Source organism: Lethenteron reissneri, chromosome 4 (assembly GCF_015708825.2).
Source record: "Lethenteron reissneri isolate LAM-NWPU_2019-01 chromosome 4, ASM1570882v1, whole genome shotgun sequence".
Lineage (NCBI taxonomy): Eukaryota > Metazoa > Chordata > Hyperoartia > Petromyzontiformes > Petromyzontidae > Lethenteron > Lethenteron reissneri.
In genome coordinates this window covers 8,083,765-8,107,206 of record NC_083782.1, presented here as the reverse complement: position 1 = coordinate 8,107,206, position 23,442 = coordinate 8,083,765, and the positions used below count along the sequence as shown (strand labels likewise).

General features: G+C 51.6%; 1 protein-coding gene across 2 annotated transcripts in view; it reads right to left on the bottom strand.

Moving 5' to 3' along the window:
- The window catches only part of LOC133350085 (cyclin-G-associated kinase-like), a 66,229-nt gene that overhangs the window by 25,008 nt on the left and 17,779 nt on the right, over nucleotides 1-23,442 (bottom strand). For both annotated transcript variants that reach the window (XM_061564089.1, XM_061564098.1), the window contains 13 exons: nucleotides 23,054-23,189; nucleotides 21,417-21,529; nucleotides 18,892-18,985; nucleotides 18,340-18,466; nucleotides 14,042-14,091; nucleotides 13,030-13,178; nucleotides 10,002-10,124; nucleotides 6,099-6,232; nucleotides 5,053-5,247; nucleotides 3,140-3,257; nucleotides 2,777-2,856; nucleotides 1,484-1,680; nucleotides 234-365 (listed from right to left, as the gene is read on the bottom strand). In XM_061564089.1, the coding sequence (XP_061420073.1) occupies nucleotides 234-365; nucleotides 1,484-1,680; nucleotides 2,777-2,856; nucleotides 3,140-3,257; nucleotides 5,053-5,247; nucleotides 6,099-6,232; nucleotides 10,002-10,124; nucleotides 13,030-13,178; nucleotides 14,042-14,091; nucleotides 18,340-18,466; nucleotides 18,892-18,985; nucleotides 21,417-21,529; nucleotides 23,054-23,189 (1,648 nt within the window). The remainder of the gene's footprint in view (nucleotides 1-233; nucleotides 366-1,483; nucleotides 1,681-2,776; nucleotides 2,857-3,139; nucleotides 3,258-5,052; nucleotides 5,248-6,098; nucleotides 6,233-10,001; nucleotides 10,125-13,029; nucleotides 13,179-14,041; nucleotides 14,092-18,339; nucleotides 18,467-18,891; nucleotides 18,986-21,416; nucleotides 21,530-23,053; nucleotides 23,190-23,442) is intronic.

Genomic DNA, 23,442 nt, shown 5'->3' with positions numbered 1-23,442 from the left:
TGTGAGTGAGAGTGAGAGATTGTGAGAGCGTGAGAGTGTGAGTGTGTGAGTGAGAGAGTGTGAGAGAGTGAGAGTGTGTGAGATTGTGTGAGATTGTGAGAGAGTGTGAGTGAGAGAGCGAGTGTGAGTGCGAGAGAGCGGGTGAGTGTGTGAGTGAGAGATTGTGAGAGAGTGAGAGAGAGCGGGTGAGTGTGTGAGTGAGAGATTGTGAGATTGAGTGCAGTAGGACCCACGCTCCCAAGCGGCGCTGGAGTGGGAGTTGCTGCACCCCGGCTCGTCCGATTCCACCGCGCTTGGATTCTGCGCTGGACTCCCGGAATCGTACTGCGTGCCGGATCCAGGCTCCCTGGGCAGCTCTGGTTTGCCTGAAGTAGGAACACCCCACACGCGGCTCGAGTGAGATCGGTATTTATATTGTTTTGCAACAAAACGCGAGCCCGGTGCATCACGCCGAAAAATTCCACAGTTACGGGGTAACAGAGAATCCGCGGGTTAATCCATTCTGGCGCGACGGAACGACACAAGGGAGGGCAGATCGGTATTTTAAAAAGTTCCACCCTGTGGAATTCTGACCTCGGGGTTAGAGCACCACACCCCCACTACCTCTAGGAATTTCTCTCTCAAATCCTGTTTGGTTGGTTGTGCGAAGCGTCAAGTAGGTGCCTGAAGCCCGTCAGACAACGCAATTAAAGCAGACGCACTGGTACGTCTCTGTTACATTCCTGTGCCTCAGTGTACAACGTGCACTTATTTTGTCTTTCACATTGACCATCTGCCCCACGGCACCAACAAACTCTGGACTGTTTTCGACGTTCAGTGTCTCGCCAGGAGAGCTGGGCTCGCTTGTATCATCAAGGCTGGGGAGCTACCACACCTCGAGGCAAAATTATGTCAAGCGTAACGCAAAATAATCATTAACGTACTTGCAGAGAATTTTAATAACCAAACGGATAAACACACAACAGGTCTCCCTCATTATCCATCTCTCCACGTAAAAAAAATAAAGGATTCTTTACACAACTCATTGGCCCAACACCCGTATATCCCTCTAGAGCAGGGGTCGGCAACCTATGGCTCCGGAGCCGCATGCGGCTCTTTACGGGCTGCTTCTTGACGATGAGTACATATGTACTCAGATGCATTGCGGCTCTTGAAATACTGAATTTTGTACCGAATTGGAAAGAAATGGCTCTTCTTGTTATTTTGGTTGCCGACCCCTGGTGTAGAGAATCCATCTCCACGTCTGGGCGACTCTATTCGTGAACTTTTTTCCGTTTTCTCTTAGTGCCAACAACTTGTGCTGCCTCACAGCAACACAAGTTGACAGAAAGAGTTGAGTTCGAAATGAATCAACCTTCACGAGTGTTTGCCCACCTCCCACACCCGTTACACAGAGAGCACTTAAGTAGTAGTCGGGCAGCTGACGGGGAGCTGTCAGGCAAGAGACGGACAGACAGACAAAACGTGTCTAGGCGGTGGGCACCGAACGAGGCGAGGGTGCTGATCTGCTCGTCGCGGCTGGAGAAGAGCGGCTTGGGGGTGAGGCCTCGCGCGGAGAAGGACTCCCAGGGCTGGGCCGGGTGCGGCGAGGGGCGGTCGCGGGGCTCCACCTCGAGCTCCAACACCACCTGGAAGAGCTCCGGGTACTTCTCCTGGATGTCGCACGCGTCCAGGTCGTACCTGCGCGACCGACGCAGCGTCCGCGAGGTCGGGGGTCATCGGCGTGCCACCCTCGGACGGCACCAACGGCTCGCTCGTCCTCCCCGCTGACTTTCCGAACGGCCGCGCGGCCGGATCGCTCTGCAAACTGCGCAACTTCGATCGCCCGCAACCGCTTTGTCCGCACCCGAGCGGAAAGTTGCGCAGCAAAGCACGTGGTGTCTGGCCAGGCCCTCGACGGCATAGGCCCGCCCCTTATTCTGTCAGCTGCACCCTCTCCCAACTCCCTATATCAGGAATCTAACGAGCGAAATCTTAGCTCACAATTGAGCACGCGACGGCACGCGTCACTACAGATCGCGGAGCAGGATCGCCCCTCTTGAGAGTCGAGTCCGTCAATCTACCGGTTGCGCAACAGCTTGCAACCGATTGCAGACGTTTGCATGCAAGCGATTCGGTTGCACGCAACCGAATTGCGCAACTGATTGCTCAGGAATGAAGCCGCCTTGAAAGCTATTCAACTGTAGTTCACGCAGCAAAGTCATCGCGCAGGTCTGCGCAAATCGTTACGACTTGACGATCTCTCACTGCTAGCGAACATCCTGTCAGATCCACACAAAATAATTACAAAAATGATGAAGTGATATAAATGCCATGCCATCAATTACTCAGAAAAAATACACTGCAAAGCACTAATTTAACAGATAAAAGCTATTTGTGTACAACTGCGATGACCAAATTTGCAATTTCAGAGAATTGAATAGTTCATCAGAAAGATTAAATGCCCGCATGCAGTAAAGTACAAGGCAAAAGTACAAAGCTGGGTCATTTCTGGGCGTGTGGTTGGAACCGTTGGGAGCAACCATTGGGAGAAACGGTTCCAAGGACAATCGTGACGTAACCATGTTTTGAGAAACAGACAACACGACAACCATGGATTAACGTGGATCGGATTTCTTGGGTTTGTCACGTCGCGACGGCCGTACCTTTTCTCAGTGAAATTAAAGAACAAAACAGTTTGCCGCTCAGGAACACGATCCGTCCCCAAACCGGCTTTTCAGCTAATGTGGGCGTGCAGATTAGCCAAGTAATTTACGCGACACAACACAATACGCACTTGGAAAACTTGATGGACGTGGCGTTCCTTGGTATGAAGCCCGTGTGGAACTGGATCTGAAACACCTTCATCGAGGTCATCTGAGAAGCACACAGCGGGGGAAGTCACACGTTACGTCTCGCGTGCCTACGCATGTTTTGCACGGCTGAACGAGTCGACAATTTAACTTTTTTTTTATGTATCCTTCGGGGAGGAATGCGTCTCCGCAGGTGACGTCCGCCGAGGAGATGGAGTGACGAGATCGGTTCGTGTGCATCGCAGGATCGCGAGAGATGGTGGCGACGTTGGGAAGGCCTTCGTCCAGCAGTGGATTGACCACGGCCAACGATGACGACGCCAGTCACAATAAACGATGGCGGGTACCTTGGCCTGCAGGCGTCCTCCGAGTGTGGACCTTGCGTGGTACATGATGATCAGGATGTCGCCCGACACCGTCACGCCCATGGGAATCACCGCCTTCTTGTCCTCCACTTGGAAATCCCTGCAAGCATCCATGCCATTACCCAGCGTCCATGCCCTTTACTCAGCGTCGATGCCCTTTAGCCAGCGTCCATGTGCTTTACCCAGCGTCCATCCGCTTTAGCCAGCGTCATGCCCTTCACCTAGCATCCATGTCCTTTACCCAGCGTCATGTCCTTTACCCAGAATCCATGCCCTTTACCAGTGTCCATACCATTTAAATGCCTAAATGCCCTTTAAAAGCGCCTTCACTTGAGGGGGAGGCTGGGAGGCTCGGAGGTCCGAGCAGTGAGCTGGCAGCGCGGCGGCCACGTCAGCGACCCGGAACGGATTTCCGTGCCCAACAGACCACACCGGGCACCACTCTCACTGTGGCAGCCGGGTCGGTCGAAAGAGGCTGCGCACCCACACTACCCGACTGTGTCGTCTCACCAACGCGGTGTTCCACCACCACCACCACCATCGCCACCGCCACCACCACCGCCATCATCACCGCCGCCGTCACTACCACCACCACCGCCGCCACCTCCGCCGTCACTGCAGGGCACAGCACTCCACCTTTTGCTTCTTCCCACGCACTGCACCTCGTTGGAATTTCCTCCTCTAGCGTCTCTTGCCCCCAAACCCTCAAAGCCTTGCTCAATTCAATACGCGTGTCCTCGACTCTCATCTATTAACAACTCTGGCAGTCTGCATTTCCCATAAATATGCTAAATTCCTCTTGATATGCAAATTCCTTTGTCAAGGCGCCCCTTCCCCCCTCCAACCCAGCTTAAATATACGCTGCCAAGCCTGGTGGTGCCCATTCAGACGCTGTCTTTCCGACAGACCTGTTCTTCACCTGAGGACGGCTGCTTGCGTTGTGGCCGAAACGTCGTGAGAATTATTTTATTATGTTTAATTTTTATTATTTTATTATATCCCTTCTACGTGACTTTACCGAAAGAACCAAGAAGATGAATCCCTGCAGTCACAAAAGCTTTAAATCGAAATTTAACTCTGGCAGTGCTGTTTGTTGCTGGTCGTTCGACGTTTTAGACCTTCCGCCCCCCCCCACCTCCCTCCCCCTCACCCGAATTCTTCTCGCCACCTCCGGTTAGAGCTGCCCATCCATTGGCTGCTGAGCCGTTCGTCAATTCAAATTTATCAACTGGGATTACACGTAGCAATTGCCGCCCCCCTCTCCTAGTGGCAGACTAATCCCAACGTCCCCCACCAACCCCCCCGTTTGCAGGCCAGGTGCTGAGTCACTTTGTGCCGAGCAGGGACAGCTGACACGGGGGGTCCCCTTTCAAATGTGCGGGGAAGAGATGTAAGATCGCGCGTAGAGAGGGCGGCTCCATCAAAAGCAAATAATCGTTGATTTTATCAAGAGAAAAATGTTCACCCTTTCCCGATCCGAGACAACCGCAAGTTGCACGGTGGCTCCTGTTCACCAATGAATGTTGGTACACGCAAGCGGTTCGGCGTTAATTCTATTCAGAGAAGCGCCGTTCTTTTTAAAGACATTGTACTCCCTGCAGAGAACCGTAGCGACACGACCTCCGCACACTACGATAGCAGCGCCAAACTGTGCCACACTCCCTCCCGCATGGCCTTGCGGGAGCCTCGGTCAAGAAAAATCAACGTCAGTTTTTCTTGCGGTTCCATTGTGATGACGTACACGTACGTTATCGTAACAGATCCGAAAGAAAAACTACTGACGTACGCGTATTCCGTTAACGGAATGGGAAAAGGGTTCATCAACTTCCCGAGGAAGCCCCCTCCCGACATCGGGCGACTCTGATCGGTGGGAACCTGCGCCGCGGCGCGCCCACCTCATCTTGTCGTACTCCTGCGAGGTGGTGAGGATTCGCTCCTCCCCGACGTAGACCTCGCAGAACGGGCGACAGCCGTTGCGCTGCTTGTTGAAGAGCGGCACGGGAGAGAGCGTCACGGAGCGCAGGCACACGGGCTTGCCGTGCGGGATGATGGGCTCGTCCGCCACCATGTCGCACACGTACTCGATGTAGCTGCAGCGCCGGCGGCGCGCGCACAAAGACAGAGAGCCCCCGTATAACCTCAACAGACTCCTGGGAGAGGTGCTGTTAGCAAGGCTGGCACGGCACGCGAGGGGGTGGGTGGCCAGCACCACGCCCGGCCGCCTTTGTCTTCCTAGTGCCAATATTTGCACATCGCATCAGGTACTCATTTGAGGCCGAGTCGACCTAGGGGAGGCCGAGGACCGATTCAGAAATTCGTCGCTGGTATTGGCCGTGAGCGGGAATCGAACCCGGGTTGCCGGGTTCGGAGCGCAGCGCGCTCCCCACGCACGTGCACACTCGTACACACACGCGGGGTGCCATCAACTTTCAAGCTCACGTTGTTTAATTAACTTCCTGAGAACTCGAGACAAAACAAGATGAGTGCTCAACACCATGTGAGACCAGGCTCTAAGGAAAGCTGTCTCGGGTGTGGACCAATCAACTTCAAGGACAGTGCATACATTATCAGAGTTATGTTTTTGTTTGCATTACGACTGCAGGTATTGTGGTCTATGCAAACATGACTCCTTGTAAGAAAAAGGTGTCAGTTTTATTGCCAGATAAAAGGGTAAAAAACCAATTATCTTATCAGGATGAGTGCCGTTCGAAATTAGCGGCTTAGAGCATTTCGTCTGCTAGTAGTGGTGGGGGGGGGGGGGGGGCGATGATTGCTACGTATAGTTCCAATCGAGCAATTTGCGGTGTCAGTTTCGAGTTTGGCAACCCCGACGCTGCTGGCACACGAGGGCCTCCTCTTGCGAATGATGCCCGGCGGGATCTTTGACGCAACCCCCACCGAGACAAGCACGGCGTCGCGTGGCCGCCTCTCTCTCTCTCACCGCTTGTGCGACGGCCAGATTCCAGGAGGGCAGCGGCGCAGGCTGTACATGTAGAGCGCCGCCTCGGCAGTGCTGAAGAGCCGGCAGAAGCACAGGAAGGAGCACACCGCCACCGCCGACACGGCACGCCCGTCCTAGTCCAACGGGAAACGCGTCAGTGTCGGATATAGTCGTCGTCCTCCCCCCAACGCTGCCACCGCCGCCCCCTCTAGTTCCCGATTAGTGCTGCCAAGAAGCTTGCAGCGATGGGTACAGTGAGGGAAAAAAGTATTTGATACCCTGCTGATTTTGTACGTTTGCCCACTGACAACGAAATGATCAGTCTATAATTTAATGGTAGGTTATTTGAACAGTGAGAGACAGAATAACAACAAAAAAATCCAGAAAAACGCATGTCAAAAATGTTATAAATTGATTTGCATTTTAATGAGGGAAATAAGTATTTGACCCCTCTGCAAAAAATGTTTTGTTGTTATTCTGTATCTCACTGTTCAAATAAACATACCATTAAAATTATAGACTGATCATTTCGTTGTCAGTGGGCAAACGTACAAAATCAGCAAGGGATCAAATACTTTTTTCCCTCACTGTACTACGGTAGAGTCAGTAGATGCTACAGTAGAGTCAGTAGATACTACTATAGAGTCGGTAGATTCTACTGTAGTCAGTAGATTCTACTGTAGAGTCAGTAGATTCTACTGTAGAGTCAGTAGATTCTACTGTAGAGTCAGTAGATACTACTGTAGAGTCAGTAGATACTACTGCAGAGTCAGTAGATACTACTGTAGAGTCAGTAGATACTACTGTAGAGTCAGTAGATACTACTGTAGAGTCAGTAGATTCTACTGTAGAGTCAGTAGATTCTACTGTAGAGTCAGTAGATTCTACTGTAGAGTCAGTAGATACTACTGTAGAGTCAGTAGATACTACTGTAGAGTCAGTAGATACTACTGTAGAGTCAGTAGATACTATTGTAGAGTCAGTATTTTATACTGTAGAGTCAGTAGATATTACTGTAGAGTCAGCAGATACTACTGTAGAGTCAGCAGATACTACTGTAGAGTCAGCAGATACTACTGTAGAGTCAGCAGATACTACTGTAGAGTCAGCAGATACTACTGTAGAGTCAGCAGATACTACTGTAGAGTCAGTAGATACTACTGTAGAGTCAGTAGATACTACTGTAGAGTCAGTAGATTCTACTGTAGAGTCAGTAGATACTACTGTAGAGTCAGTAGATACTACTGTAGAGTCAGTAAATTCTACTGTAGAGTCAGTAGATACTACTGTAGAGTCAGTAGATACTACTGTAGAGTCAGTAAATTCTACTGTAGAGTCAGTAGATTCTACTGTAGAGTCAGTAGATACTACTGTAGAGTTAGTAGATACTACTGTAGAGTCAGTAGATACTACTGTAGAGTCAGTAGATTCTACTGTAGAGTCAGTAGATTCTACTGTAGAGTCAGTAGATTCTACTGTAGAGTCAGTAGATACTACTGTAGAGTCAGTAGATACTACTGTAGAGTCAGTAGATACTACTGTAGAGTCAGTAGATACTATTGTAGAGTCAGTATTTTATACTGTAGAGTCAGTAGATATTACTGTAGAGTCAGCAGATACTACTGTAGAGTCAGCAGATACTACTGTAGAGTCAGCAGATACTACTGTAGAGTCAGCAGATACTACTGTAGAGTCAGCAGATACTACTGTAGAGTCAGCAGATACTACTGTAGAGTCAGCAGATACTACTGTAGAGTCAGTAGATACTACTGTAGAGTCAGTAGATACTACTGTAGAGTCAGTAGATTCTACTGTAGAGTCAGTAGATACTACTGTAGAGTCAGTAGATACTACTGTAGAGTCAGTAAATTCTACTGTAGAGTCAGTAGATACTACTGTAGAGTCAGTAGATACTACTGTAGAGTCAGTAAATTCTACTGTAGAGTCAGTAGATTCTACTGTAGAGTCAGTAGATACTACTGTAGAGTTAGTAGATACTACTGTAGAGTCAGTAGATACTACTGTAGTGTGAGTAGATACTACTGTAGAGTCAGTAGATACTACTGTAGAGTCAGTAGATACTACTGTAGAGTCAGTAGATACTACTGTAGAGTTAGTAGATACTACTGTAGAGTCAGTAGATACTACTGTAGTGTCAGTAGATACTACTGTAGAGTCAGTAGATACTACTGTAGAGTCAGTATTTTATACTGTAGAGTCAGTAGATACTATTATAGAGTCAGTAGATACTACTGTAGAGTCAGTAGATACTACTGTAGAGTCAGTAGATACTACTGTAGAGTCAGTAGATACTACTGTAGAGTCAGTAGATACTACTGTAGAGTCAGTAGATACTATTGTAGAGTCAGTATTTTATACTGTAGAGTCAGTAGATACTACTGTAGAGTCAGCAGATACTACTGTAGAGTCAGCAGATACTACTGTAGAGTCAGCAGATACTACTGTAGAGTCAGCAGATACTACTGTAGAGTCAGCAGATACTACTGTAGAGTCAGTAGATACTACTGTAGTCAGTAGATACTACTGTAGTGTCAGTAGATACTACTATAGAGTCAGTAGATACTACTGTAGAGTCAGTAGATACTACTATAGAGTCAGTAGATACTACTGTAGTCAGTAGATACTACTGTAGTGTCAGTAGATACTACTATAGAGTCAGTAGATACTACTGTAGTCAGTAGATACTGTAGTGTCAGTAGATACTACTGTAGAGTCAGTAGATACTACTGTAGTGTGAGTAGATACTACTGTAGAGTCAGTAGATACTACTGTAGTGTGAGTAGATACTACTGTAGTCAGTAGATACTGTAGTGTGAGTAGATACTACTGTAGAGTCAGTAGATACTACTGTAGTGTGAGTAGATACTACTGTAGAGTCAGTAGATACTACTATAGGCATTATATACTACTTTGAAGTCGTGGGCGTCATGTGGCCGCAAGCCGTATGAATGAAGCAGCGGGCTAGGTCACAACAGGTGTGTGTGTACGCATGTTGAACTTCTTTCGCACCGTACGTCGACAACCGTGCTGATGAGAGGTACGCGGGGGCGACTTCCTCGGAATGGCACGCAGAGTCCGAAGACTCTTTTTTTTGGGAGGTTCCTGCTACATCGGGATGTTTGGCCAACATCGATGACACTGTGTGTTTTCGCTCTGGGTTCATGAAAGCAGAGAACCCAGAGGAAACCCTTGTAGAACAGGGGGGAGAACGTGCAAACGCCATGCAGAAAAGCGCCTGATTTGAACTCAGGCCCTTCTTGCTCTATTTATAATTTAACATTTTATACTATTACTTTCAATAAAAAGCTGCTTATTTGGCAGCTATACTTTTTGATTACTGAAGGGGATGTCTGTTACTCAATGGCTAATAATAGTGGAACTAGTCATCTGAACGCCATGGTGTTAACAAGTGCAGTGTCTAACGCCTATTATCCAATTGGATAATAGGCTATCGTGACTGCAGGAATCCATACTCTTTCCATCCACTCTGTCTTGCCCCTGGCCTCTCTCTGTACATTCTATTTAAAAAGGGCCGTAACCTAAAAGGTCAACGCTTTTATTCTTGTCCTATTACAGCCACACATGAGCAGTGCTGTGGAGCAACGTATAATTGAGTTCCCCAAGGCAGCGAGGCACGGGCGTTCCCACTGCGCCACCGTGCCGCGCCCCGGTACAGCCTGCAGGCCATCGCTTCTTAGTCCTGAGAGAAACGCCGACCCCGCCGACCTCACCGATCCCGCAGACCCCACAGACTTCGCAGACCCCACCAAACCCACAGACCCCCCCCCGACCCCCTCCGACCCCACCGACCACCTGGGAGGGCGAATTCCGAGCGAGCGACGATGCCCGCGAGGGGAGGACGCGGCTGTCACTCGCACGTACCAGGCAGTGCACGACGCAGATGTTTTTGGGGTCCTGCTTGAGCCACACGAGCAGGTCCTTGCAGAAGGTGTAGAGGCAGCCGAGGTTGGGAGCGCGGCGTGTCGGGAAGGCGTACTCCGAGACCTGAACCAGCGCGGAACAAACCACGACGACACGGATGGCTGAGACGCGTGGCGGCGCGCTGCTCTGTCGCCGTTGTATTTGACGCACATTCTTCGAGTCTATTTACGCGTAGGTACATTTGTCGCGGTGTGGAACCAGGTCACCCTTGCAAATGAGGCCCCGAAGTTGGTCTCTTGAGTTCTCCGCTTCGGTTGAACAAAATTGACACCTTCGTAAAAAGCTCTCTGCGGCTTAAGTGCGACGTTTGTTGAGTCGCTGAGGTGGGGTGCACACGTCCACCCTCATCACGGAGTGTTATTCAAATGAGTCGCTCTGTTATTCGCGGACTTTATTCCCGTAATCTTCTTCTGCTGCTGCTGCTTATCTGCTCGTTCCATCTGCGACTCAAGATCAAGATGTCAACGGAGCCAAGGCCGTTGATGTCACCACCACCCAGAGGTCGCAACCGGGTACCCGATACCCGTACCCTACCCGATACCCGGCTACCCGTACCCAGCCGGGTACCCGTTTGCGACCCTGGTGCGGCCGGGTACGGGTACGGGTAGGCCGTGAGTCACTGGTGAGTAACTGTTTGTCACTCATTTCCCAACGTCTTGTCTCTTCTCACAATTCAAGTTCCTAGAATCAACCCACCCGCGCCTGCAACATGGCTTCATCCCAGAGGTCGCAATCGGGTACCCGTACCCGTACCCTACCCGTACCCGGGTACGGGTACCCGTTTGCGACCCTGGTGCGGCCGGGTACGGGTACGGGTAAGGAATCAAAACCCGTTTGCGACCTCTGCCACCACCACGCTTCCTACCCCCCTCTTTCCAGATGCCGCAGCTGCCACGCAGCCGTAAGGACGTGCCCTCAAACACCCGCCCTGACAGTCTCATCTAGCCGTCTGCTCTTTGGTCCTCTCTTCCCCTCGGTTGCCGGACTCGAGGAGGCCGCTCCGATGCCGGTCTCCTGTAATCGGCCCCCTTGTCTAACTTGCATCGGGGTGATGTTTTTTTTGTTCTTGCTGCTGCGAAATTATAGCTGAAAATTATAGCCTAAAATTACGTGCAAATGCTCTCTACCAGACTTGTGCATTGCTTATCCTGTCTGACCAACAACATACCTAGCATTTATCTCAGATTACTGGGCTCAAATCCAAAAAACTGGTTTTTATTTGCTTTATTGTCCAGCCATTCAAACCCTTCAGTAACACAAAGAGCAGCTCTGCCAAAAAAAACCCTTGTTTTACAGTAAAGGCTCATCTCTTTCCAAGTCCAAAATGGTTTTCATAGTTGCTCCACATCAACAATCATTATTGTGAATTCCATACCGTCCAATAGCAGTGGAGTGGTACATCGATACATAGCAATTCGTCAACTCAAAATACACATATTGGATGTCACACGTCACAACTGACATACGTCGTGTGGTGCATGTTGTTAGCAGCTGCTGACATACTTTGTGTTGTGTAAGTTGTACGTGACTACTCATATACTTCGTGTGGCGTACGTTGTACGTGACGGGTTCGTGTGACTCCTACTACAGCCACTTGAGGCATGACAATTCACCGCAATGTAACAACTTGAATCCAACTGCGATCCTTCATTGCGACCATTCAGTCATTATTCTTTCAGAGAATTCGCCTCCTACTTCCCATATCCGTCTCTCCACATGAACAAATCTTTCCTTTCTATTTTTACACATCCTATCATGCCACACGGCCGTCTGGGAGCATGCAATTTCAGCGAAGTCGATTCAACGCAAGCAAACTCTGGACCGGCTTCGACACCCAGTATCTCATCAGCAGAGTCAGGCTTGGCAAACACCCTTTTTTTTTGCTTTGATTTCTATTCGGTTTGTTTTTGCTCCGATTTACAAATGCTTCATTTTCCATACGACTGCGTGTTCATTTCTACGCGAACCAGGTCATGCTCGCTAATGACTCTATCCTCGTCCCTTGGGTTCTCAGCTGGTGAAAGCAAATACACTTGAAACTGGAATGCTCTCCGACAAATACGAGTCCAGGATATTATTTCCGAAGGCTTCCTTAACCATTTAAATTCTGCTTTTTGCTTTCTGTAGAAACACCGTCAGATGTAACAACAAGGCCTACAGTCGTATATATATTTACGTAATTACTGTTATTAATTTAAACTATCACGTGGAGCGAGACAGGGATGCGGAACGGTCATGGGCGTCATGTCGATAACGGCTTGGGGTGGGTAATTGCTTTGCTCAATGAAGGCACATGTGCCAGCGGGTCCCTGCGCAGCCGAGCACGATGACTTCACAGTGGCAGCGCACGCTCACCGGGATGATGCTGAAGCGCGATTGTCGCACAAGCCGACACAGGTGGGCGACGTTTAAATTACGGTGACTGTGACGATGGACAAGAAATGTAATGATGATAAAAACGATGATGACAATATTCACGACGATGATGATGTCAGTGATAATGAATGGCGATGATAACATTGTAATAATACAAACAAAATGGCAATGACATCAATGCTGATGCTCATATTATAAATGATAATATTTGCATGATTTTCTAAAAATATATATACATAGTGGCGTCATTCATGCCGAATTTGTAATGCTTTGCAATTTTCGCTCAGAGGCACGAGAAGCCACAGACATGCGCTTGGGAAGGTGACCAGAACCGGCACCAGCGATTGCCCAAGTTCTGTGATCCTACATTGGGATGCTTAGCCAACTCCATGAATGATGAATACGGAGATAATGCCGCAGACAAGATTTGGTGATGACGATATCAATGACTTCAAGGAAAATTACAAAGACAATGACCGTAAAAGCAACAGTGATGGTTTCAAAAATGACGATGATCACAATAACGCCGCAGACAAGGGCTACGATGATAATGGTTCTGAGCGGCAGCTATGGCGCGGAAAGCCGGCTGTACCCGGTTGTGGAAGCGCGCGGGGCGGTAGCCGCGCTGGCAGAGGTTGAAAACGGCGTAGTGGTCGGGGTGCCGCGAGTCCAAGTACGCGCGGACGTCCTCAATGTGGTTCTTGAACGCCGACTCGACTCCCTCCGCCGGGTACGACATGACTGGGGAGATCCGGCCACGCCGCGTACAGCCACAACGCGGATCAGCCACACGACTCTGGCCGTACCACGGTCAGCCACGCCGTTTCCCTGCCGCACCACTGCAGCCCACACCACCTCAGCAACACACACAGCGATCAAACCAACTGCGTACAGCCACACCGATCCGAGCGCAGGGCCACCGGCAGCGATCTCAAAGCCCACAATCCCCCGTGTCGCAAATTAACGGACAGCTAGGGCTGTAAGCGAGTAGCACCTATGAAGGCCGGCACGGCACACGAGGGGGCGTGTGGCCAACACTACACCTGGCCGCCTTTGTCTCCCCCAATGCTGATGCTTACACACCACACCAGGTACCAATTTGAGACTGAGTCGACCTGGGGGAGGCCCAGGACCGGTTCAGATAATCCTCACTGGTGTTGGCCGTGAGCGGGAATCGAACTCGGGTCGCCGGGGTTTTAGCGCAGTGTGCTAACCGATACACACGCTCACCGTACCCTCACACCGCACTGTTAGAAAGACCATCACCAGCAGCCTCCCCATTGTCACCCACACCACCGCAAGCCATATACAAACGATACTAAATGCACCACCACTATCCGAGCGAGGATGAACAATTCGATTCGTCTCAGTATGTCCCGACGCCGCGGAATTTAACGAGCATTTTTGCTCTCATCAAGGGAGGTGGATAAACGATTCCTGTGAAAATCATTGTTTTAATTGGTTGAAATACGATGCGCAAGTAGAACGCCTCTTAAATATCCCAGCAGCGATTGGTCGCGTCTCGAGAGAGAAAGAGGTTGCGAAATGCACGTCTCGCAAGTGAATGTCGATGCACTGGTCCACGGACTCAAGGCCGCACTCACCTGCTACCCGCGTCGTGATGTACGAGATGTCCAGGTCTCCCTTCGTGTAACTGAAACGATGACCACATTTTGTTAGAGCACTGCGCTCCGTGCGCTATGAAGCGCCACCAAACAAAACACAACCATCAACTTACAGTCAGTGCCTCCAAAGTGATTTTTTTTTAAGTGAATCGGCCCATTGGCCCTCCACACTTCACCAAATCAATCATCGGAAGCACTGCAGATAATCCAAATACAAAGGAGGCCGTCAGGAGCCTGTTCATAGGCCGCGGCGAGACAGTACGGCTCCGAAAGCAGCGCTGCCAAGGGAGGGCGAGGGCAGGGGTCGGCAACCAAAATAACAAGAAGAGCCATTTCTTTCCAATTCGGTACAAAATTCAGTATTTCAAGAGCCGCAATGCATCTGAGTATACGTACTCATCGTCAAGAAGCAGCCCGTAAAGAGCCGCATGCGGCTCCAGAGCCGTAGGTTGCCGACCCCTGGGCTAGGGCAACCACCCTAGCCCTCTCGGGCGAGTTCCTTAATAGCGACACAACTTGACGCTCAAGTGCCGTTCATATTGGGTCATCTGTAAGAGAGTTACCGTGACCCCCATCCTGATGCGGACAGACGGACGGGAGCGATCGAGCAGACGCACGGAGAGAGCGAATGCATTACGGTTTCAACCTTAATCGGAAAGTGTTCAAATGTAGAGTTTGTCTTCGGGGTTTTGGTTCACTAACAAGCTGTCCAGCTACAACTGGACAGCGCTGAAGCATTGCTCATCTTACTGTAATTACTACGCTTGTCTACCCAGGAAAGCATCACCGAGTCTCAAGACTAGTTTTCAAGAGGGTGCCCTCCTATTGAGTAAATTGCAGGTATTTATTTTATGCATTACGGCATTTGGCCTAGACTAGTTACACTGAATGTTTTATGTTTGGCAGCTATGGGAGGAAATCGCAGAACCCACAGGAAAGCGATACAGAACTGGGGGAGAACTTAGAATCTCCACGTGGAAAGGTGCCCGAGTTGGTAATGGAACCGAGGCCCTTCTTGCTTTGAGGCACAAGTGTTGCCACTGTGCCACCGTGCCGCCTCTCTGCCTTCAGCTGCAAATACAATCCGGTTTACAAGCTAAATTGCACGTAACAATCACGTGGCCGCACAACTTTCATGAGGACACAAATAGAATTGAATTGACAAATGCTACACTGGGTAATGTATACAACACGTGTAGAGCCTTCGCGTCAATCCACTGCTGGATGAGGGCCTCCCCAAACTGTGCGGATCACAACAGGTGTGTGTGTACGTACGTTGAACTCCATTCGCACTACCGTATGTAGCCGACCGTGCTAATCGGAGGTGCGGGGTGCGAATTGGATGTGCAGGGTACTACAATAAGTGTTGCAGCGGCCTACAACAGGCGTTCTAGGCGGCTGCGGTGCTACGCTGTGAGCAGCAGAGAGAGCGGTGCAGCAACGTCTATCGTCGAAGGGAATTCATTGCGCTTCCACGTGTGCGCTCCCCGCCTTCGCCAACCCGCACCGACCCGCGGCTCGGCAAGGAGCGGCACCGTGTGCATACGGCAGTTGAGGCACCTCAGCGTTACCGCAAAACCTGCGTACAGTCAGGTCAGCGCCCTTCTACTCCAAGCTCCGACCCTCCGGCACCAACCCCAAGCACCCAAGCGAGCCCTCTTCCCAGGGGTCCCACCAAGCAAAGCCCCCAGGTGAGCCCCCTTACAGGGGTCCCTCCAAGCAAAGCCCCCAAAGCGAGCCCCCTCCCTATCGCCGAGTCTCGACTGTAGCGGCAAATCTGCCGCATTCGCGAGACCTCCGGCCACCTCCTCGGCCTCCACCTCCTCCGCCCACGAGGTTCTCTCGCTCGGAGAAGCTGGCGGCCAGGGATAAGGAGAGGAAGGGAGCCTGAGGCTGCAAATACATCTTGGATTGGCCGGAGAGTCCCGGTGGTTTCAAAAGGTCCGTCCCGGTATCAGGATTTTGTCTCCACTTGGGCAGTCGGAGTAACGCGAGTCGTGGGTGGGGCTATGTAAAAGTAGGCGGGTCTGAGGGTGGGAGTGGGTGCCAGCTAGACCACGTGTCCCCGATGCCTTGCGATGGGTGTCTATTTGGTGTTTGAAAGTCTTAACGCCTGCGTTCTTTCCGCAAAGGGTAAAGCCTGTTCTTCTGGCATCATGTGTCACTGGTTGAGCCTCCTCCCCGATATTTGGTAGGCCTTTAGTGAGTGGCGTGGTCAGGGTGCTGCAAAAAGTTGGCATTGCCAGCACCTTAGCTCCCCATTTTTTCACACGTTCATCACAGCGGAACTTTAACAGGAGGCGGGTGACCGATGGCGCACGGTGGTCAAAAGCCGAGATGACAAGCGAAGGCATTACGCGTACACAGAAGCTGATGTTAAGCGCAAATAAAAAGTTAAAATCATGCGAAGAGGCAATGGGATTTACCTGGTGCTGAGGGTGGCAGGAGCACGTAATCGGCGAGATGGACATGGTTATTCACAGGTGAAAGCAACCAAGCAGGGTGTTAAAGTCGATTGCAGAAGCATAAATAACAAAAAACACGCAACAAAACGATCAATGCAAAATGCAAATCAAGTGATATGTCGCCACCTAGTGGCACACAGACAAATGTGCATGCATGACCACGACAACCACCCCCCCCACCAGCCCCCACTTCGAACGGGGCACCACGAAAAGGGCGTAAAACCAATATCGTTAAAAATCGACAATCCAGGTCAGCAGCTCGCCGATCGGAGGTTGACTCTAAAGCAACGAATTCGGACAACCAAATTGGTGAATTTAAATCACCGCTTTAAGTTAATTATAATTCATTAACGAGCAAAGGGGGTCTGGAGTGCATTGAAAGTGTGAGTGGGGGGGTGGGGAAGGTTCGAAAGCAAACATGGGAGGCAACTGTCCGAAACCGAAAATCGTGACGAATCGTCTCGTGACGGCGAGGGAGTGAACGCCACTGCACGCCGACGAGGGTGCGCACCGAGCGATCGGTGCGGCGGGGAAAGAGAGAGGAGGTCTCTGCACGGAGCTGCGAGCGACACACCGGCGCCACCATCACCGCCGTGCGAGTCACTTGTGCCGACCCTTGCTTTAGAGAGGCAATGGTGGCGGAACCAGGGGTGGGAATTCCATAAACCTATGTCGGGGGCAGTCTATCCGTAGAATAACCACTGTTGACTTTCCCCGAAATGCAGTACTCATTTTATCGACCCCCGGAGGAATGATAGGCTGAGTCAATCCCTCCTAACTGGAATTTGAACTGGCAACCTTCTGATTGCGAGCCGCTCACTCGGCCATTTAACTGCGCTGTCCACTGCAACACGCTCCTATCATTTCACTTAATTTCTCAATGTTCTCATTTCTGTACGTTTCATTGGACATGTGTTTAACTTCAGTCCACGGCTCTGGCTAGATTTTAGAGGCAATCGCTCACGCACCTGATCTCTCCCCCCACCTTTCACCCTGCGCGCTCTGCAGCGCCAACCAATCCAATACAGACGCCGCCGTCGTCGCCGGCATTTGAGATTGACAACTCAGAAACCCACGGGCTGGCGAGGCTGCGCACGTCACCCCTACCCGCTCGTTACGCGCATCAAACATTCAAACCCGCTGCATCGTTACATGGCGGGATAGTGAGAGGTGGCGGTGGTGGCTTGGCAAGGCCATCGTCCGGCAGTGGATTGACCATGGTTGACGATGTGTTTTTTTAACTACCAAAACCGGCGCAAAATAAACGCTCCCGAGATTGCGGCGGTGTTTTTTTGCCAGGGTCTTTGGAATGCTCATTCCACGCGGACAGCGCATTCCAACGTGGCACGCCCAACGAGCCAGCCCTACCTCGCCACGCAATAATCGTGACGCCGGCATAACATCTGTTCGGGCACGTGGGGGGCACGCGGTGAGGGGGTGGGGGGCAACGCGCGGGCTAAAGTACGGGGCCACGGCGGACACGTAAACTAAACTATTTTTATTGTACCAGGAAAAGCCCACTGAGCTATGTAACTCTTTTTCAGAAGTTATAGCTCAACGAAGTGACTTAACATCACGTGGAAATGTATAGTAGTCAAATACTCTAAACGTGTGATGTCGATTCTAAACGCAGAGGGGAAAACCGGAGAACCCAGATAAAAATCCACGTGACCACGTGGAGAGAGAGAGAGAGAGAACACGCAAACTCCAAATATACAGCAGCGTTCAGGGTCGGGATCGAATCCACGACCTCTTCCATACCAGGCGAGGTAGTTAACATCTCACCACCATGGTGGGGGGGGGGGCGCATACCTGGTGACCGACTGGATGACCTTTGAGGACGTGTCCTTGATGTTGCTGAAGAGACGGCCTGCGCCGCCCTTCATGATGTCCAGCAGCCCGCCGACCTGCTGAGGGTCGCCCTCCGAGCTCGTGAGGCCTGCGGGCAGGATGGCGTCGCGAGTTACGAAAAAACATTCGCCATCACGTCGCTGCGGACGCAAGAGGTGTCGCGTCGGCGGCTTGGGGAAGCCTTCATCCAGCGGCGGATTGACCATTGCTGATGATGACGATGACTTGTAAAAATGAACAAAGTCAAAAGTGATTTCTTGCTCAAATGAGCATTGAGCCATTGGCGTGGTCCATCTCCCATTTCCAACCCTGCAGAGCCGGTGGTGGAAATTCCACATTCCGATAAGCACAGGCGAGTCCACTCATAAGGACAGCCGCTGTTGACTTACCCACAAGGTGGGACATTTTAACGACCAAAGTTGGGTCGAGCACGTGTGCCGTGTCCCCGCGTGCGCCGTGCCCAGGCATGTCCCCATGTCCCCGCGCCCCCGCGTGCCGTGTTTTGATACGAACCGTGTGGCTCCATGCGGTTTTCGGGTGCAGGCTGGAAATTAGCGGTGACAGACGGGGAAATGCCAATGCCCAGGGAGCCTCCTCCGTCAAACAACTGAGGAAGCACACGCAGAAGTGAACGTACAAATGTGATCGCACTAAATGCCTTCCACATCCTCCAGAGACTGGCCTGGCCCTGCCTGCCTCTCATCTCGCTCTACTCCTCCACAAACTCTCCTCCATCTCCTCTCTCATCTCACTACTCCCCTCCACGCACTCTCCCATCTCACCTCTCTCTACTGCTCTCCACGCACTCTGCTACCTCTCCCTTTGGTCTCCCCAGTTTTGCCGTTACCCACCACATCTGGTACTCGTGCAAGGCTGAGTCGACATAGGGGAGGCCCTGGACAGGTTCAGATAGCACTCGCCACTTTTGTTAGACATGGCTGGGAGTCGCAACTCGGTCCGTAACGGAGTGCCGCTAACTGCTACACTACAGCTCCCCACACAATGGCACGCAAGCACAATGACACACAATAACACACACCCACACACACAACAGTCGTTCAACACTATGTAGCGATGACATCACCTTGATATTTATGCCAAACTCAGCGTGCAGCCCAGAGCAGAAAGGACGCGTACAAAGACAAAAATCCCCCGTATAGCCTGAACAGACTGTCGGGGCAAGTTCTGTTAGCGAGCACCTATGAAGGCCAGAACGGTACACGAGGGAGTGGGTGGCCAGCACCGCGCCAGACCGCCTTTGTCTCTCCAGTGGCGATGTTTACACACCGCACCAGCTACTCATTTGAGGCCGAGTCGACCTCGGGGAGGCCCAGTACCGGTTCAAATAATCGTCACCGGTGTCGACCGTGAGCGGGAATCGAACCCGAGTCGCCGGGTTCATAGCGCAGCGCGCTAACCGCTACACTACCGCAGAAAGGACACGTACACCCACGTATAGACACACGCACGCACGCACATACACCCACGTGCCAACACAACCACAAATGCACGCACGCGCGTGCACGCACACTCCGCAAACGGCAGCCTTGCCCTGGAAACGCGAGCTGTTCCACCGTGCTCTCAGAACCAAACGACACGGCAGCTAACAGACACGCCGCCAGTTCAAGTTCAGGTTTATTTATTAGGTATAGCCCTGTGAGCCATTCGGATCTTGAATCAGTGTTTGTGCTAAACTGCAGGGAGCATCAAAGTCATTACGCGCTGTCCTGGCGGCTATTCTCTACGTAGCTGCAAGGGACGCTGAGAGGGGAACCGTAAAAATAAATAAATACACAAACGCTCGCCGGCTCAAACGGCTTGCGAGATCAAACAGCGCGCTCGACCCTCATTGGCTAGGAGCTTGTCGCCGGGGAAAGCCGGTGTGGGGCCACACAACCGGATTTGAAGGTGGACAACCGTTTAAATCGGATTGGTCAACAGGGTAAATTTGAAAGTACGCGGGGAAAACTAAATGCAAACGAGGGGCTCACCCCGTTGGGATGAACGAAGCGGATTGGTCGGGGTTAGGGTTAGTCGGGGAGAGTTTCAGGAAGGACGAAAAGCGGAGAGAGACGGGGGTTCGGGGCCGTGCCCGAACCGAGTGATTCCCTGATGTTGCGACGAGCTGCTCCGACAGAAGCAATGGAGACCAAGTTGAGAGGACCTTCCCAGGCTGTAACTCCTTAACGTATCTTCGATGGCTCGTGCGAGTTTGTTTGTCAAGGTGAACGGAGACGTTTCTCTGAACCTCCGGCCCAACAATTAGGGTTACCGGCTGATTAGTCGAGCAATCCAACCGATACTCGGTCGGAGGATTCCCTTGCATCACGTGTAATGAGAGTGCTGCATGGGCAGACGCCTCCGTATCGGGCTACTATCGCTACTGCAATGGATACTGTTCCCGCAAGCTTTACACACCGATTCGACGACACAGTCGGTCTCTACCAGACTGACTGTCGTCTCATCCACCACACTGTGTTCTACCACCACACTGCAGGTCACAACAACTCACCGACTCACTGACTCACCCATCAACCCACTCGCTCACATCGTCTGCTCCCTCACTACACTCATCCAGCCACTCGATCACCCCGACACTTCTCTTTTTGCTGCTTCCATTCGCACTTTTCCACTTTGGAATTCCCTCGTTCCATTGTTTCTTTCTTATAAAAATGACCTTGCTCAATTCAACACGCGTGTCTTAGACTCTCATCTATTACAACTCTTGACGGTGCTATTCGTTGCTGGCCGCTCGACGTTTTAGACCTTTGGGCCTGTGCCGACGTGGCGATCTTCCACCTCTCCTGCCCTGGCCGACACAACGTCCACCTCTCGCTGCCCCCCCCCCCCCCCCCCCCACGTCAGCTGGCCCCCACCTCCGCCACCTGCGCCACCTCCGCCACCTCCGTCCGGTTCAGTGACACGGTGAGAGCTGCGCTTCCATTGGCCGCTGCGGCGCCGCTAAGTCGATGCATCGGTGCGCGTTTAGAGACCGCGCCGGGCGTTTGGGTTTGACGGTGGGGGCGGCAGTCACTCACCTCTGTGATTGGCAGCTTGGGGTTGACGGCACGCGCAGTGGCGATCTCCTGCAGCTGAGCGATGACCTCCGCTATTCCTGGCCGTTCATCTGGGTGCACCTTCAGCATAGAGCCTTGAGAGAGAGAGAGTGTAGACATGCGTGCCAGTGTGCCCGGGGTCTTGGTTTAGGAACAATGATGAAGACGACAGCGAGTGGCTGCTGGGGGATCTTTCACGTCCACTGTGAAGCAGACTGGCGCTTATTCTATGGTCAATGCATCCGTAGTAATAACCGGGGTGGCCTGTCCAATTCCATCCGCAAACCTCTGCAACAAGGCGGGGGTGAAGGTGCCATCACTGGGCCACGTCACGGCACGACAATCCTACAGGGCTGTTGTCCACACACTGGCGGACAAAGGGCTACCCGTGCTGTCTAGAGTCGTGGATGTGGTTGTGCCGTACTTCACCACACTGTAAAGGGACAGGTCGGTGAAGTTGGGGACAGAAGATGGTCCAGGAACGGTTCAGATGTCGCTCGCTTTGGACGCCAGAGTTGGGAATCGTCGAACGCTGGTCACGCAAATATAGCCGCGTCAATAAACCATGCTGCGTTCAACCTTGGCTCACCCAGCCCTGCGGAACGACAGCAAGTCTTGCTCGAACTACATCATCCCGACTTGCTATTTCCTGATGCACGTAGCAGGTTTCACACACGGGAGACGTTGACGTGTAGGTCGCTGGGTTCATGGAGGGGTACGCGCTAACCGCTGCACCTCAATCTCCAAGTGTGAGCTGCCGATGGCGAACATATTCATTCCTCTACTCTGTATAAAGGTGTCAGTTTTTGTACCAGATGAAAGGGTAAAAACCTCTCATCAGCCGTGCGGCGTTCTGGGAGAGCATCATTTCAGCAGCGTCGGTTCAAAGCAAGCAAACTCTGAAACCGATTTCGACGTACAGCGTCTCATTAGCAATCAGGCTTGGTTGAGTCAATACCGGTGAACTGCCCAATGTTTACAGGCGCGGACGCTATTCTGTTATAGATGGGTCCGAGTTCGATGCAAAATGACACGACGCGTAACTCAACAATCGTGAGCGTCGTGGAGAAAATAAGAAACAAAGCAAATTAAGCAGGCAAATCCCGCCTACTTAGCACAGCTGTCCCCTCCAGATAAAAAATATCAAAGTCTTCTTGGTTCTTTCGGTAAAGTCACGTAGAAGGGAAATAATCAAATTAAAACATAATAAAATAATTCTCACGACGTTTCGGCCACAACGCAAGCAGCCGTCCTCAGGTGAAGAACAGGTCTGTCGAAAAGACAGCGTCTGAATGACACACCACCAAGGCGCTCTCCCCGCTCCAACCCAGCTTAAATATACGCTGCCAAGCCTGGTGGTGTTCATTCAGACGCTGTCTTTCCGACAGACCTGTTCTTCACCTGAGGACGGCTGCTTGCGTTGTGGCCGAAACGTCGTGAGAATTATTTTATTAGGTTTAATTTTTATTATTTTATTATTTCCCTTCTGCGTGACTTTACCGAAAGAACCAAGAAGATGAATCCCTGCAGTCACGAAAGCTTTAAATCGAAAAATATCAAAGTATTCTCTTTCCACATCGGCCACACGCGGCCTCCTGAGTGGCGGCGTGAGAGCGTACGGATGAGCGGGTGCAGGGCGGCGTAGCGCGTGTCGCCCGGCGGGATGCTGAAGTTGCCGTTGATGATCCGCAGCTTTGCTCCGTCCTCAAACGGATGCTCCTGGAAGCAGAGCAAGTAGAGGACGCAGCCCAGCGCCTGCACGGCAAGTGGGGGGGGGGGGGGGGGGGGGGGGGGGGGGGGCGTGCGGCATTCAGCGGTGACGAGAAACCAAACGCGGACGCCAGAGGTCGCAAACGGGTTTTGATTCCTTACCCGTACCCGTACCCGGTCGCACCAGGGTCGCAAATGGGTACCCGTACCCGGCCGGGCACCGTTCCCGACCCGTACCCTACCCGAAATGAGTGACAAACGGCTACTCACCAGTGACTCACGGCTTACCCGTACCCGG